The sequence below is a fragment of the Papio anubis genome, chromosome 18, assembly GCF_008728515.1.
Source record: "Papio anubis isolate 15944 chromosome 18, Panubis1.0, whole genome shotgun sequence".
Classification (NCBI taxonomy): Eukaryota; Metazoa; Chordata; class Mammalia; order Primates; family Cercopithecidae; genus Papio; species Papio anubis.
Genome location: NC_044993.1, coordinates 23,119,959 through 23,133,969, shown reverse-complemented (window position 1 = coordinate 23,133,969; position 14,011 = coordinate 23,119,959). Strand labels below are relative to the sequence as shown.

At 37.1% G+C, this 14,011-nt stretch overlaps 1 protein-coding gene across 9 annotated transcripts in view; it reads right to left on the bottom strand.

The window, feature by feature from the left end:
* TERB1 (telomere repeat binding bouquet formation protein 1) overlaps positions 1-14,011 on the bottom strand; it is a 51,381-nt gene that overhangs the window by 24,938 nt on the left and 12,432 nt on the right. For 7 of the 9 annotated variants that reach the window (XM_009196601.4, XM_021932060.2, XM_021932058.2 and 4 more), the window contains exons 4-9: positions 10,058-10,168; positions 9,733-9,861; positions 7,629-7,757; positions 5,418-5,478; positions 5,207-5,322; positions 4,979-5,101 (exon numbers count right to left, since the gene is read on the bottom strand). In XM_009196601.4, the coding sequence (XP_009194865.1) occupies positions 4,979-5,101; positions 5,207-5,322; positions 5,418-5,478; positions 7,629-7,757; positions 9,733-9,861; positions 10,058-10,168 (669 nt within the window). The remainder of the gene's footprint in view (positions 1-4,978; positions 5,102-5,206; positions 5,323-5,417; positions 5,479-7,628; positions 7,758-9,732; positions 9,862-10,057; positions 10,169-14,011) is intronic. The other 2 variants (XM_021932059.2, XM_009196609.4) reach the window with 2 other exon arrangements.

The following is a 14,011-nucleotide window of genomic DNA, read 5'->3' as shown; positions in this document are numbered from 1 at the left end:
AAAAAAAAAAAAGGCATTTGTTAATGCTTAGATGAAAATGGCAGTGTGTTACCACAGATTCTTAGTTATAGCCTAAGTGACAAAAACTCAGGCATATAAGCAGAAGAACATCCTAGACCACATTTATTGTATACTGAATATTTTAGATTTTCTCTAATCTGTAGTTTACTGAAGGTAATGAAGTCCTATAACTATCACTCACTAAAGCTGGCTTTTAGAGATAAAGGGACTGTCAGGGTATCATGGAAATAGATTCCAATTTTTTCTGTAATTCTAGAGATATATAACATGTAACACGAGTATTTGTTTCAAACACTTGACTATAGATATACGTTAGCAATGTGTGAAAGTTCTAGTTGTTCCACATCCTTTGCCAATATTTAGCATGATCACTTTTTATTTTTAATATGTTAGTTGGTGTGTAGTAATATCTCTTTGGGATTTTAATCTGGATTTCTCTGGTAACTAATTATTTCTTGAGCATTTTTTTTTCCCTGAGACAGAGTCTTGCTCTGGCTCTGTCACCCAAGCTGGAGTGCAGTGGTGTGATCATAGCTTACTGTAAGCTTGAACTCCTGGACTCAAGTGATTCTCCCACCTCAGCTTCCTGAGTCACTAGGACTATAGGTGCATGCCACCATATTTGGCTAATTTTTAAAATGTTTTTGTAGAGACAAGGTCTCACTACATTGCCCAGCCTGGTCTCAAACTCCGGGGCTCAAGCGATTCTCCCTCCTTGGCCTTCCAAAGCGCTGGGATTACACGTATAAGCCACCATGCCCAGCCAATCTTAAACATCTTTTCAAGTGCTTACTTAATATTCACACCTTCTTTGCTAAAGTATCTGTTCAAATCTTTTGCCCACTTTTTTAATCATCAGGTTGCTTTTGTCTTCTTATCGATTTATAAGAGCTATTTACAAGTTTCTGGGTACAAATTCTTAATTAGATAAATAGTTCTCAAATATTTTCTCTCAGTCTAGCTTACCTTTCATCCTCATAGCAAGCTCTTCTGAAGAGCAAAATTATTTCAATTAAGTCCAATTTACCATTTTTTCTTTAGTTATTCATGCTTTTTGTGTCCTTAGAAACCTTTGCCTACCCCCAAGTTGTGAGAATTTTCTGCTTTTGTCCACGTTTTATATTTTCACTGTTACATTTAAGTCTATGAACTATTTCAAGTTAGTTTTTGTATACTGTATAAGGGTTTGGATTCATATTTTGCATATAGATATCCACTTTTTCTAGCATTATTTGTTGAAAATATCTTTTCCTCCACAGAATGACAATGGCATCTTTGTAGACAATCAACAATGATATATGTATGAGTCTATTTCTGGGTTCTCACTTTTATTTCCTTAATAGGTAAGTCTACAAGGCCGGGTGTGGTGGCTCATGCCTGTAATCCCAGCACTTTGGGAGGCCAAGGTGGGAGGATCACCTGAGATCAGGAGTTCAAGACCAGTCCGGCCAACATGGTGAAACCCCATCTCTACTAAAAATACAAAAATTATCCAGGCATGGTGGCGGGTGCTTGTAATCCCAACTACTTGGGAGGCTGAGACAGAAGAATCACTTGAAACCGGGAGGTGGACGTTGCACTGAGTCGAGACCATACCATTGCACTCCAGCCTGGGCAACAAGAGTGAAATTCTGTCACCAAAAAAATAAAAATAAAAAAAAAAAGAATCTGTAAGTCTATACCTACACCAATGCCACGCTTTCTTGATTTCTGTATAAGTACTAAAATCAGGCAACATAGTCCTACAGTTTTATCCTTTTTTCCCCAAAAGTTTCAATTATCCTAGGCCCTTTGTATTCCATGTAAGTTAGAATCAGAAATATCTGCTGGGATTTTGCTTGAGAATTCCATGAATCTAGAGATGAATTTGAAAGTGACATTCTTACAATGTTGAGTCTTATAATCCAGAGTATTATATATATCATCAATTTATTTTCTTTTAATTTCTGTTGTGTGTGTATGTGTGTGTGTGTGTGTGTGTGTTACAGGATCTCCCTGTTGCCCAGGCTGGAGTGCAATAGCAGAATCATAACTCACTGCAGCCTTGACCTCCCAGGCTCAAGCAATCCTCTCAAGTAGCTGAGACTATAGGTGTGAATCATTACACCTGGCTAGTTTTTAAATTTTTGTAGCTACAGGGTCTTTCTATGTTGCCCAGGCTGGTCTTGAACTCCTAGATTCAAGTGGTCCTCCTGCCTCGGCCTCCCAAAGTGCTGGATTATAGGCATGAGTCACTACACCTAGCCTCTTATCTTTTTTCCAGTCTCAAGGGGAAAACATTAAGTCTTTCGCCATTAAGTGTGCTACTTGTAGTATTTTGTAGAGGTCCTATCACATTAAGGAAGTTTCCTTCTGTTCCTAGTTTACCATGAGTTTACAGATGTATGTTGAATTATGTCAAATGCTTTTCCTGCATCTATTGAAATTATCATATTGTTCTTCTTTTCTAGACTGTACATATGATGAATTTTCTAATGTTAAACCTATCTTGCATTCCTGGGATACATGCCACTTGGTCATAATGTATTCTTTTCCATATGCTGAATTAGATTTGTTAATATTTTCTAATGCTAAATTAGATTTGTTAATTTTTTTTAAGGATTTTTACATCTATGTTCTAGAGCTATTAGCCAACAGTTTCTCGTAATGTTGTTTCTGGGTTCTGATGTCGGTGTAATGCTGGCCTTACACGTTGGGAAGCGTTTATCCCACTTCTATTTCCTGGAATAATTTATGTGAAATTATTGGTTTGTTTCCTGAAATATTTGGCAGAATTCGCCAATGAAACCATTAAGGCCTGGAATTTCCTAAGCTAAGGTTTTGTTTTGCGTCTTTGCATTGTTTTTTGTTTGTTTGTTGTTGTTTTTTAAGAGGTGGGTTCTTGCTATGTTGCCCAGGCTGCAGTGACTATTCTCAGGTATGATAATAGCAGACTATACCCTTGAACTTCCAGGCTCAAGTGATCCTCCCACCTCAGTCTCCCAACAGCTGGGACTACAGGCATGCGCAACCATGCCCAGGCTTGGGTTAAGCTTTTAAACTACAAATTTGACTTCTTTAACAGATATAGGAGTATTCAGGTTACTAGTTCTTCTTGGGTGAGCTTTGTTTGGTAGTTTGTATCTTTCAAAGAATTTGTCCAACTAATCTAAGTTGTAAAATGTCATGACATAAAGCTGTTTCTACTATTCTTTCATTACTCTTAATATCTATTAAGATCTATAGTGAAGTTATCACTCCTGGCACAGGTAATCTGAGCTTTCTCTCGTTACTTTGTGATCAGTCTGGCTAGAGGATCACTTTTATTGATCTTTTCAAAGAATTAGCTCATGTTTCAATTATTTTTCTCCATTCTGTGCTTTTCTCTATTTCACGATTTCTAATCTTCTCATTATTTCCTTTGTTATGCTTATTTTAACTTGCTTGGTTTGCTAATTTCTTAGGTAGAAGCTAATACGTTTATTTATTTATTTATTTATTTATTTATTTATTTATTTATTTATTTTTGAGACAGAATCTCTCTCTGTTGCTCAGTCTGGAGTGCAGTGGTATGATCTTGGCTCACTGCAACCTCTGCCTCCCAGGTTCAAGCGATTCTCCTGCCTCAGCCACCCGAGTAGCCGGGATTACATGTGCACACCACCACACCGGGCTAATTTTTTTGTATTTTTAGTAGAGACAAAGTTTCATCATGTTGGCCAGGCTGGTCTGGAACTCCTGACCTCAAGTGATTCCCCCACCTCAGACTCCCAAAGTGCTGGGATTACAGGTGTGAGCCATCACACCCAGTCAGAAGCTAGTATAATTGACTTGAGACCTTTCTTTTCTTATACAAGCCTTAATACTATAAATTTCTCTCTCAACACTGTTTTGCAGCATCACACAGATTTCTTTTAATTTTTTTTTTTTTTTTGAGATGGAGTCTCACTCTGTCACCCAGGCTGGAGTGCAGTGGCGTGATCTCAGCTCACTGCAATCTCTACCTCCCAGGTTCAAGAGATTCTCCTGCCTCCGCCTCCTGAGTAGCTGGGATTACAGGCACCCATCGAATTTTTGTATTTTCAGTGGAGACAAGGTTCCACATGTTGGTCAGGCCAACATGTGGTCTCAAACTCCTGACCTCAAGTGATCCACCCACCTCGGCCTCCCAAAGTGCTGGGATTACAGGTGTGAGCCACTGCATCTGGCTTTTTTTTTTTTTTTTTTTTTTGAGACAGAGTATCATTCTGCTGTTGCCCAGGATGGAGTGCAATGGTGCGATTGTGGCTCACTGCAACTTCCGTCTCCTGGGCTCATGCGATTCTCCTGCCTCAGCCTCCCAAGCAGCTTGGATTATAGGTGTCTGCCACCAGCCCAGCTAATTGTTGCCACCATGCCCAGCTAATTTCTGTATTTTTAGTAGAGATAGGGTTTCACCATGTTGGTCAGGCTGGTCTCGAACTCCTGACCTCAAGTGATCTGCCTGCCTCAGCCTTCCAAAGTGCTGGGATTACAGGCGTGAGCCACCATGGCCGGCCTAATGTTGTATTTTCATTATTATTCAGTTAGAAACATTTTATAATTTTCCTTATGATTTATGCATAGACTCATGGATTTTAGTACAAGTTGTTTAATTACCAGATATTTGGGGCTTTTCTAGATGTTTTGTTTTTATTCATTTCTAATTTAATTACCTTGTGATCAGAGAACACACTCTATGGGTATTTAGTCTTGCTATTTGGTTTCTCCGTTTTATGAGAGTATCTGGGGAGATTAAAAAAACGATGCTGCTACGACCATCTTCCCAATATCCTCCTAAAAATATCCACTTTTAAGATTTTCTTATCTTTAAGAGTCTAAATACATCCAAAATAACCCAAATTACAAGAACTCAATTGATTCAATAATAAATTCAATAGTTTTTATTATGCTTTGAAATGTTTCTTCAACTATGACCTAGAAAATAATGAATACTTACTGTTATTTGCAAGAGTGAGTCCAATAAATGAGCAAATAGGGCGAATTATCTCAGGTTTCATGCAATTTTTTAGCCATTCATTAGCATGTGGAAAAAGTGAACAGCAAAACATTTGATTCTCATCTGAAAGAAGACAAAGTCAATCATGATTTAATATGACAATTGGAAAACATCAGTTTTCATTTGTTTTTATCTTTATTTTTATATTTAAACATTACAGATAGTTACCATTTTGAGGATTGTTGACACAGACACACAGAGTACTACACACTGAAGACCACAACTGATAACTCTGGAAAACATTTTTATCTGACAAATCCAACTCACATTTTGAAATAACTGTCCTATTAGGTTAAAAAGAAAAGAAAGTAAATTAATACAAATGTGTTAAGGTCCTAAGTAATTAATAATTAACAAAAAGAAATTTGTATTTGTTTACCTGAATAACCGTGACAGAACTGTAATACAACCTGTTTCTCTCACAAGTGTCTGTCCGGTCCCTTAAAAAAATAGCCATATAAAAATATGAGTTTTATTTACAAATAGTCTTGCAGAAATGAATAACAGTTAAGTTTTATTTTAATAAATAAATAACTTTTAAACAACTTTAAAGTATTACAAAGTATAACATAGAATTACTGTGGATAAAAATCTGTAATCAAGATTATTATGAAAAATATGTCACTACTGCTTAGAGACTAATTGCATTCAAATTTCCTCTAAAAATTACAAAACTCTTACTTTGCATCATGGTTCTGTGTTACAGTATCAAGATAAGTTCCAAAATGGAAAAATAAATAAATTCAACGTTTTCTAGTTTTTCCAAAATAAAACAAAATCTAGAAACATTTTTTTTAAAGTGCACACCTGGCAAGAGGCTTAGCTGAATTGCCTGAGCCTGCTCAGACTAGCATTGTGCCTGGGTCTGTGACCCTCCCCATGGAAACAATAACAGCAGAGGACTAGAGGGGTGAGGGACCAGCCACTGCTAGCAGAAGAAGGTAAGGCTTGACTCCTCTGCTTCAAAGGATACAACCTGATGCCTAGCTTCCCTGAGGCTGCCCCACCCCCACCCAACACGCTGGGGGTTTGGGCCTTGAGCTCTACAACCACCTAGACGTCCCCCTCTATTGATGCCCATACCATTTCCCCTCTAGCAGAAAAGGTGGCATGAGAGAGTCTGCTGGTACTGAATATGGTTGTTGTGCTGGGACCTGGGTGACATAGGAAAGGGGCTACACCGCCTTGGCCTCCCCAAGTGCTGGGGTTACAGATGTGACCCACCGTGCCTACCTAGAAGCATTTCTTTTTTTTGAGACAGGGTCTCGCTCTGTCACTCAGGTTGGAGTGCAGTGGCTTGATCACAGCTCACTGTAGCCTCAATCTCCAGAGCTCACTCAATTCTCCCACCTTAGCCTCCCAAGTAGCTGGTAGTACAGGTGTGTGCCACCACACCCAGTTAATTTTTCTTTTTCTTTTCTTTTTTAATTTCTTTGTAGAGACAAGGTCTCACTGTGTTACCCAGGCTGGTTTCAAACTCCTGGGCTTAAGGTATCCTCCCACCTTGGCCTCCCAAAATGCTGGGATTACAGGGATGATCTACCACACCTGGCCTAGAAACATTTTAAATGCTTACAGAATTTCTAACAATTTGAAGAATTAAAATTTTAAAAAGTTAAAAAATAACTGAGCAGTAAGTATACGGGAACATATTATCTTTGCAACTTTTCTGTAAATCTAAAATTATTCCAAAATAAAAACCATCACTGGTTTATACTGTAAACACTGTAACTAAATGGTCAATTCAGCAGAAAATCAACTAAACTAATTCATTAAATGCCTCTCTTTTTCTCTTTAAACCTGTTACCTTTCAATGCTAAGCACTATAAATTACTTTATTATTTCTTAAAATTAATAAGTATTGAATTATTAAATACATGCTAATAATCCACCTTTCTTTAAACTAGTATTTCTCAGAGGTGAGGTTAAAAAAAGACACTGGGGCCGGGCGCGGTGGCTCAAGCCTGTAATCCCAGCACTTTGGGAGGCCGAGACGGGTGGATCACGAGGTCAGGAGATCGAGACCATCCTGGCTAACACGGTGAAACCCCGTCTCTACTAAAAATACAAAAAACTAGCCGGGAGAGGTGGCGGGCGCCTGTAGTCCCAGCTACACAGGAGGCTGAGGCAGGAGAATGGCGTAAACCCAGGAGGCGGAGCTTGCAGTGAGCTGAGATCTGGCCACTGCACTCCAGCCTGGGTGGCAGAGCGAGACTCCGTCTCAAAAAAAAAAAAAAAAAAAAGACACTGGGCCAGGAGCAGTGGCTCACACCTGTAATCCCAGCACTATTTGAGACCAGTCTGGCCAACATGGTGAAACCCCTGTCTCTACTAAAAAATCCAAAAATTAGCTGGGCATGATAGCATGTGCCTATAATCCCAGCTACTCAGTAGGCTGAGGCAGAAGAATCACTTGAACCAGGTGGCGGAGGTTGCAGTGAGCCGAGATCATGCCACTGCACTCCAGCCTGCGTGCCACAGTGAGACTCTGTTTCCAAAAAAAAAAAGATATAAGAACTCACATAAAAAATTAATAATGGCTGTTCCAATTGATTAATGTTTTCAAATATTCATAAGAGAATGTACTTACTATTATTTGAAACCAGAACCAAAATAACATAAACAGACATTCTTTTCAAATTTATGTTTGAATCATTAGATAAGAACCAAGTTAAGTCTTCAAATAACTCTGAAGTACACAAAGTCTGCTGACAGTAAACTGAAATATAAAATATAATTTTAATTTCAATGCATTGTCACAAACATGCTTTAAAATATGCTGAACAAAATAAAAAATTACCTAACGGGGGATGGTTCTTAACCAAATCTCATGTAATTGATATTTATTAGTCATACAACAAAATTTCTGACAAACTGATACGTGCTTACTCAATTAGCAGACCAAAGCAGCAGTATATTAATCAAAAATACTTAATCTAGGCTCCAAAACACATACTGAAATCCCCTAGAATTTACAATAAAAAACTTATCTGAATAAAAAATTAAATAAAATTTAGCAAAAAAAAAAAAACAAAACACACTTTAAAGGATGAGTAACAAAACATAGCAAGAAAAGCAATTCAAGAAAATTCAGAAACCTGCTTTAGAAAACAGAGGGACAAACAATATTTGAGATATGTTTTGACTTTCCTAGAAATAAAAATCATTTCAAGAATCATACTATCTGATAGTTTTTGTGTGTGTGTCCTAATGCAATAGGCAGAATTTTACAAAAATAATATAGACATAAAGATACAATCAACATTTTATCCAGTTCCTAGAACCAGCTATTAGGCCCTATCTCAAAGGCAAGGACTAAGCCAGGCACAGAAAGACAAACATATTCTCACTTATTTGTGGGATCTAAAAATCAAAACAATTGAACTCATGGAGATAGATGATTATCAGAGGCTGGGAAGGGTAGTAGAAGGTGGTGGGTATGGTACCAAAAAAAAAAAAAATGAAGAAAGAATGACTAAGACTTACTATTTGATAGCATAACAAAGTAACCATAGTCAATAATAATTTAACTGTACACTTTAACTAAACAGTATAATTGGATTGTTTGTGTAACACAATGAATAAATGCTTGAGTGGATGGAAACCTCATTCTCCACGACGTGATTATGCACTGCATGTCGGTATCAAAACATCTCATGTACCCTATAAATATATACACCTATTATATAGACACAAACATTAAATTTAAAAAAAAAAAATTCAAGGACTATATCTTACTTATCCCTGTATCCCCAATGCCTTGCACAAAGATTGCTTCCTAAAAGATTTTTTTTTTTTTTTTTTTTTTTTTTTTTGGTGACAGGGTCTTACTCTGTGGTCTGTCGCCCAGGTTAGAGTACAGTGGCATAATCTTGGCTCACTGCCACCTCCACCTCCCAGGCTCAAGTAATCTCTCACCTCGGCCTCCCAAGTAGTTGGGACCACAGGTGCATACTACCATGCCCGGCTGATTATTTGTATTTTTGGTAGAGATGGGGTATCACCATGTTGCCCAGGCTGGTCTCAAACTCCTGAGGTCAAGTGATCCACCTGCCTCAGCCTCCCAAAGTGCTGGGATTAGAGGTGTGAGCCACCATGCGCCTGGCTGATGAAGAAATATTTAATAAATAAAAATATCAGAATATAAAGTTGGTCTGACAAACCAATGGTTTATATTCAACCTCATTTTAGATGCCCTGCAGAAAAGTGTTCTTGCCAACATGAATTTCTATACCCACACATTACATGGCTGTGGATTATCTTCATCCTTTGATCTGGAAAGATGAAACAGAAAGGAAAGGACAGGGAAAAGGGAAGAGAAAGAAAAAAGGGAGAGGAGGGGAAGGAGAAAGGGGAAAGGAGGGGCGGAGAAGGAGAGGAGGGAGGGGAAGGGAAAAGAGAGAAAGAGAAAGAGAAAGAGAAAGAAGAAAGAAAGAAAAGAAAAGAAAGGAAAGAAAAGAAAGGAAAGGAAAGGAAAGGGAAGGGAAGAAAAGAAAGGAAAGAAAGAAAAGAAAGAAAAGAAAGGGAAGGAAGGAAGGAAAGAGGAAGCAAGGGAGAGGGGAGGGAGGCTGGATAAAAATTATTCAAACGTGTAAAAAAAAAGAAAAGAAATTAACTAAAAAATTAGTTTTGAGTATACTGTTAAAATATAACACAATGCTTAAAGTATAATGAAATAAAGTTTTATATTTTACCATTTTTTTCTGCAATAGCTCCTAATGTATATAAGGCTGCTTCTTTTACCATGCTATGTTCACTTGACTTTGCAAGATTTTTTACAAACATCAAACCACCAATTTCCCGAAAATAAACACTTGCATTACCTGTAGGATATGCAGAAAAAAACAAAATAGAAATGATATTTATTTTCAATATCCTTTCAGGGATAAAATAAATCACATGAAGACAGTAACATGATATGTAGAATAAATGAATGGAAGATAAAGAACTATGCTTATTTGATATATCATAGTACTAAAGAACTAGAATCACAGATAAAAATTCACTATTATATCTTACTGTTTTGTTGACAAATTGAATGAATAGTGACCAAAGCTTCCTTTTGTGAAAAAGCATTGTCCATTTGATACTTTAGACACTCCAATAATAAGTTCAGGTCAGTCTTCATTTCTAAAGAACAACAATGTCATTATTTTAAACCAAAAAGTTTATTTCAAAAACTAACCATTAAAATTTCACTTACTAAATACATATCTTTGGAATGGTCAACTTTTAAAGTAATAGGCATGTATTACTTTTATAATCCAACAACCATGTATTTTTTTAAAGATGTTCTTTTTTTTTTTTTTGAGACGGAGTCTCACTCTGTCGCCCAGGCTGGAGTGCAGTGGCGCGATCTCCATTCACTGCAAGCTCCACCTCCCGGGTTCACACCATTCTCCTGCCTCAGCCTCCTGTGTAGCTGGGACTACAGGCGCCGACCACCGCGCCCGGCTAATTTTTTGTATTTTTAGTAGAGACGGGGTTCCACCGTGTTAGCCAGGATGGTCTCGATCTCCTGACCTCGTGATCCGCCCGTCTCGGCCTCCCAGAGTGTTGGGATTACAGGCGTGAGCCACCGTGCCCAGCCTAAAGATGTTCTTTAAATAAAAGAACTTAAAATGAACTTCTTATAGTTCTTTGAGTTTCTCTTTTTATAAATACAGGAATAGAAAGTCATAATATTATTCTTTTTAAGTAAAGCTACACTGGTTTAAATATCTGTCATTTAGAAAAAAAGTGGATAAAAATGAAAATACAACATATGAGAATTTGTGGGATGCTATGAAAGCAGTATTTAGGATGAAAGGTCTCAGATCAACGACGTCAGCTACCACCTTAGGAAATTAGAAAAAGAACAAATTAAACCCAATATAAGTACAAGAAAGGAAATTATAAAGATCTAAGCTGAAACCAGTGAAACAGAAAACAAATACAGAGGAAGTTCTTTGAGAAGAGCAACAAAACTGATAAACTTCTAGCCAGATGAATTAGGAAAAAAGGAGTAAAGACACAAATTACCAATATTAGAAATGAGAGAGATGGCATTACCACATTCCACAGATATTCAGAAGATATTAAGGGAGTACTATGTACAATTTCACACCTATGGATTCAACAACTTAGGTGAAATTACATCACCAAAACTCACCCGAGAAGAAAAAGACAACTTGAGTAGTCTTATGTCTATGAAAGAAGTTGAATTAAGAGTTAAAAACTTTTCCACAAAGAAAACTCTGGGTTCAGATGATTTCATTTGCAAATTCTACCAAACATTTAAGGAAGGAATAATATAAATTCTACTCAAATTTTTTCAAAAGTTTAAGAGAAGGAATACTTCCCAACTTATTCTATGAGGCTAGTATTGCCTTTATACCAAAACAGAAGCCATTAGCAAGAAAACTACAGACCAGTTTCCCTCATGAACATACATGCAAAAAGTCTAAACAATTTTAGCAAATTGAATCCAACAATATATTAAAATAAAAAGACATCACGATTAAGTGGGTTTACCCCAGAAATACAAGATTGATTTATGATCTGAAAAAAATCAATGTAACAAAACAGGAAAACCTTTGGTCATCTCAATGGATGTAAAAACAGCATCTGATAAAATCCCACATGCATTCCTGATTAAAGAAAAATATTCCGCAAATTTGGAATAGAAAGGAACTTCCTCAACCTGGCAAAGTGCATCTACAGTTGAAAACCCTACAGCAAACATCATACTTAACAGGAAAGACTGAATATATTCTCTCTAAAACCAGGTATAAGACAAAGATGTTTGCTCGTATCACCACTCCTATGTAACATTGTCCCAAAGAGTCTAGCCAGTGCCGTCAGGTAAGAAAAAAGAAATAAAAGGCACTCAAATTGGCAAAGAAGTACTTGAATTTGCATACAACATGATCTTCCACATAATTTGATGGAATCTACAGAAAGCTACTAGAATAAGTGAACTAAGTTTTCCAGATAACTCTTTAATACATAAAAACAGATTATACAGTCAAATGTTGCTTAATGATGGGGACACATTCTGAGAAAAGCATCATTAGGTGATTTCATCATTGTATTAACATCATAGACTTTACTTACACAAACCTAGATGGTAGAGCTTATTACACATCTAGGTTGTATGGTATAGCTATTGCTCCTAGGCTATAAACCTACGCAGCATGTTACTGTATTGAATAATATAGTCAATTGTAATACAATGGCAAATTTTTGTATATCTAAACATAGAAAAGCTATAATACAGATTTTTTTAAAAGGTATATCCAGAAGCTGCTCTGGGTGCATCAGCAAGTGGCGAGTGAAAGTGAAGGCCTAGGACATTATTGTACACTACTGTAGACTTCATAAACACCGTAAATTTAGACTACTCAATTTATTTTTAAAATATCTTCAATAATAAAATAAACTTAGCTTATTGTAACTTCACCACACCCAGCTAATTTTTTTTTTACAGAGATGGGGGTCTCACTATGTTGCCCAGGCTGGTCTCAAACTCCTGGCCTCAAGCAATCCTCCCATCTTGGCCTCCCAAACCACTGGAATTATTTATAGGTGTGAGTCATCATGCCTGGCCTATCTTTATCTTTTAAAAAAACTTTATTAAAACTAAGACACAACACACACATTAGCATAGGCCTACACAGAGTCAAGATCATCAATATGACTGTCCTTCACCTCCACATCTTGTCCCACTGGAAAGTCTTCAGGGCAATAACACATACGGAACTGCCATCTCTTATAACAATCCCTTCTTCTGGGATACCTCCTGAAGGACCTGCCTGAGGCTGTTTTACAAAATTTTTGTTTATAAGTAGAAGCAGTGTATTCTAAAACAACAATAAATAGTGTAGTAAATACATAAACCAGTAACAGAGTCATTATCAGGTATTATGTACTACACATAACTGGATTTGCTATAGTTTTATACAACTGGCAGTATGGTAGGTTTGTTTACACCAGCATCACTGCAAACATGTGAGTAACGTGTTGCGCTTACTATATTACAATGTCACTACATGGAAGGAATTTTTCAGTTCCATTATAATCTTATAAGACCACTGTCCTATATGAGGTCTGTTGTTGACTGAAACATCATTATGCAGCACATGACTGTATTTCTATATACTAGCAATAAACAAATGGAAATTGAAATTTTAAAAACCACCCCATTTACAATATAGCATTGAAATACTTAGGAACAAATTGACAACAGAGGTGAGACATACACCAAAAACTAAAAAATACTGCTGAGAGAAATTAAAGACGACCAAAATAAATGCCATTATATGCCATGTTCATGAGTCAAAAGACTAAATATTGTTAAGATGTAAATTCTTCCCAAATTGGTCTATACAATCAATGTAATCCCAGCAGGCTGTGTGTGTGTGTGTGTGTAAATTGACAAGCTGATGTCAAAATTCATATGGAAATGCAAAACACTTACCATAGCCAGACAACACTGAAAGAGAAGTATAAAGCCAAAGGGCTAACTCTACCATATTTCAAGACTTTAAAAACCTATAGTAGGCCAGGCACAGTGGCTCATGTCTGTAATTCCAGCATTTTGGGAGGCTGAGGCAGGCAGATCACTTGAGGTCAGGAATTTGAGACCAGCCTGGCCAACACAGTGAAACCCCATTTCTACTAAAAAATACAAAAATTAGCTAGTTATGGTGGCACGTGCCTATAATCCCAGCTATTCGGGAGGCTGAGGCAGGAGAATCGCTTGAACCTGGGAGGTGGAGGTTGCAGTGAGCCAAGATCGCACTGCTGCACTCCCTCCACTCTGGGCAAACAGAGCGATATGCTATCTAAAAACAAACAAACAAACAAAAACCCTACAGTAATAAAACGAGTGTGGCACTGCCATCAGCATAGACAAAAAGATCAATGAAACAGGACAGTACAGAAATAAACCTACACAAACCCATGAGTTTTTACAAAGTCATTGCTAACAAA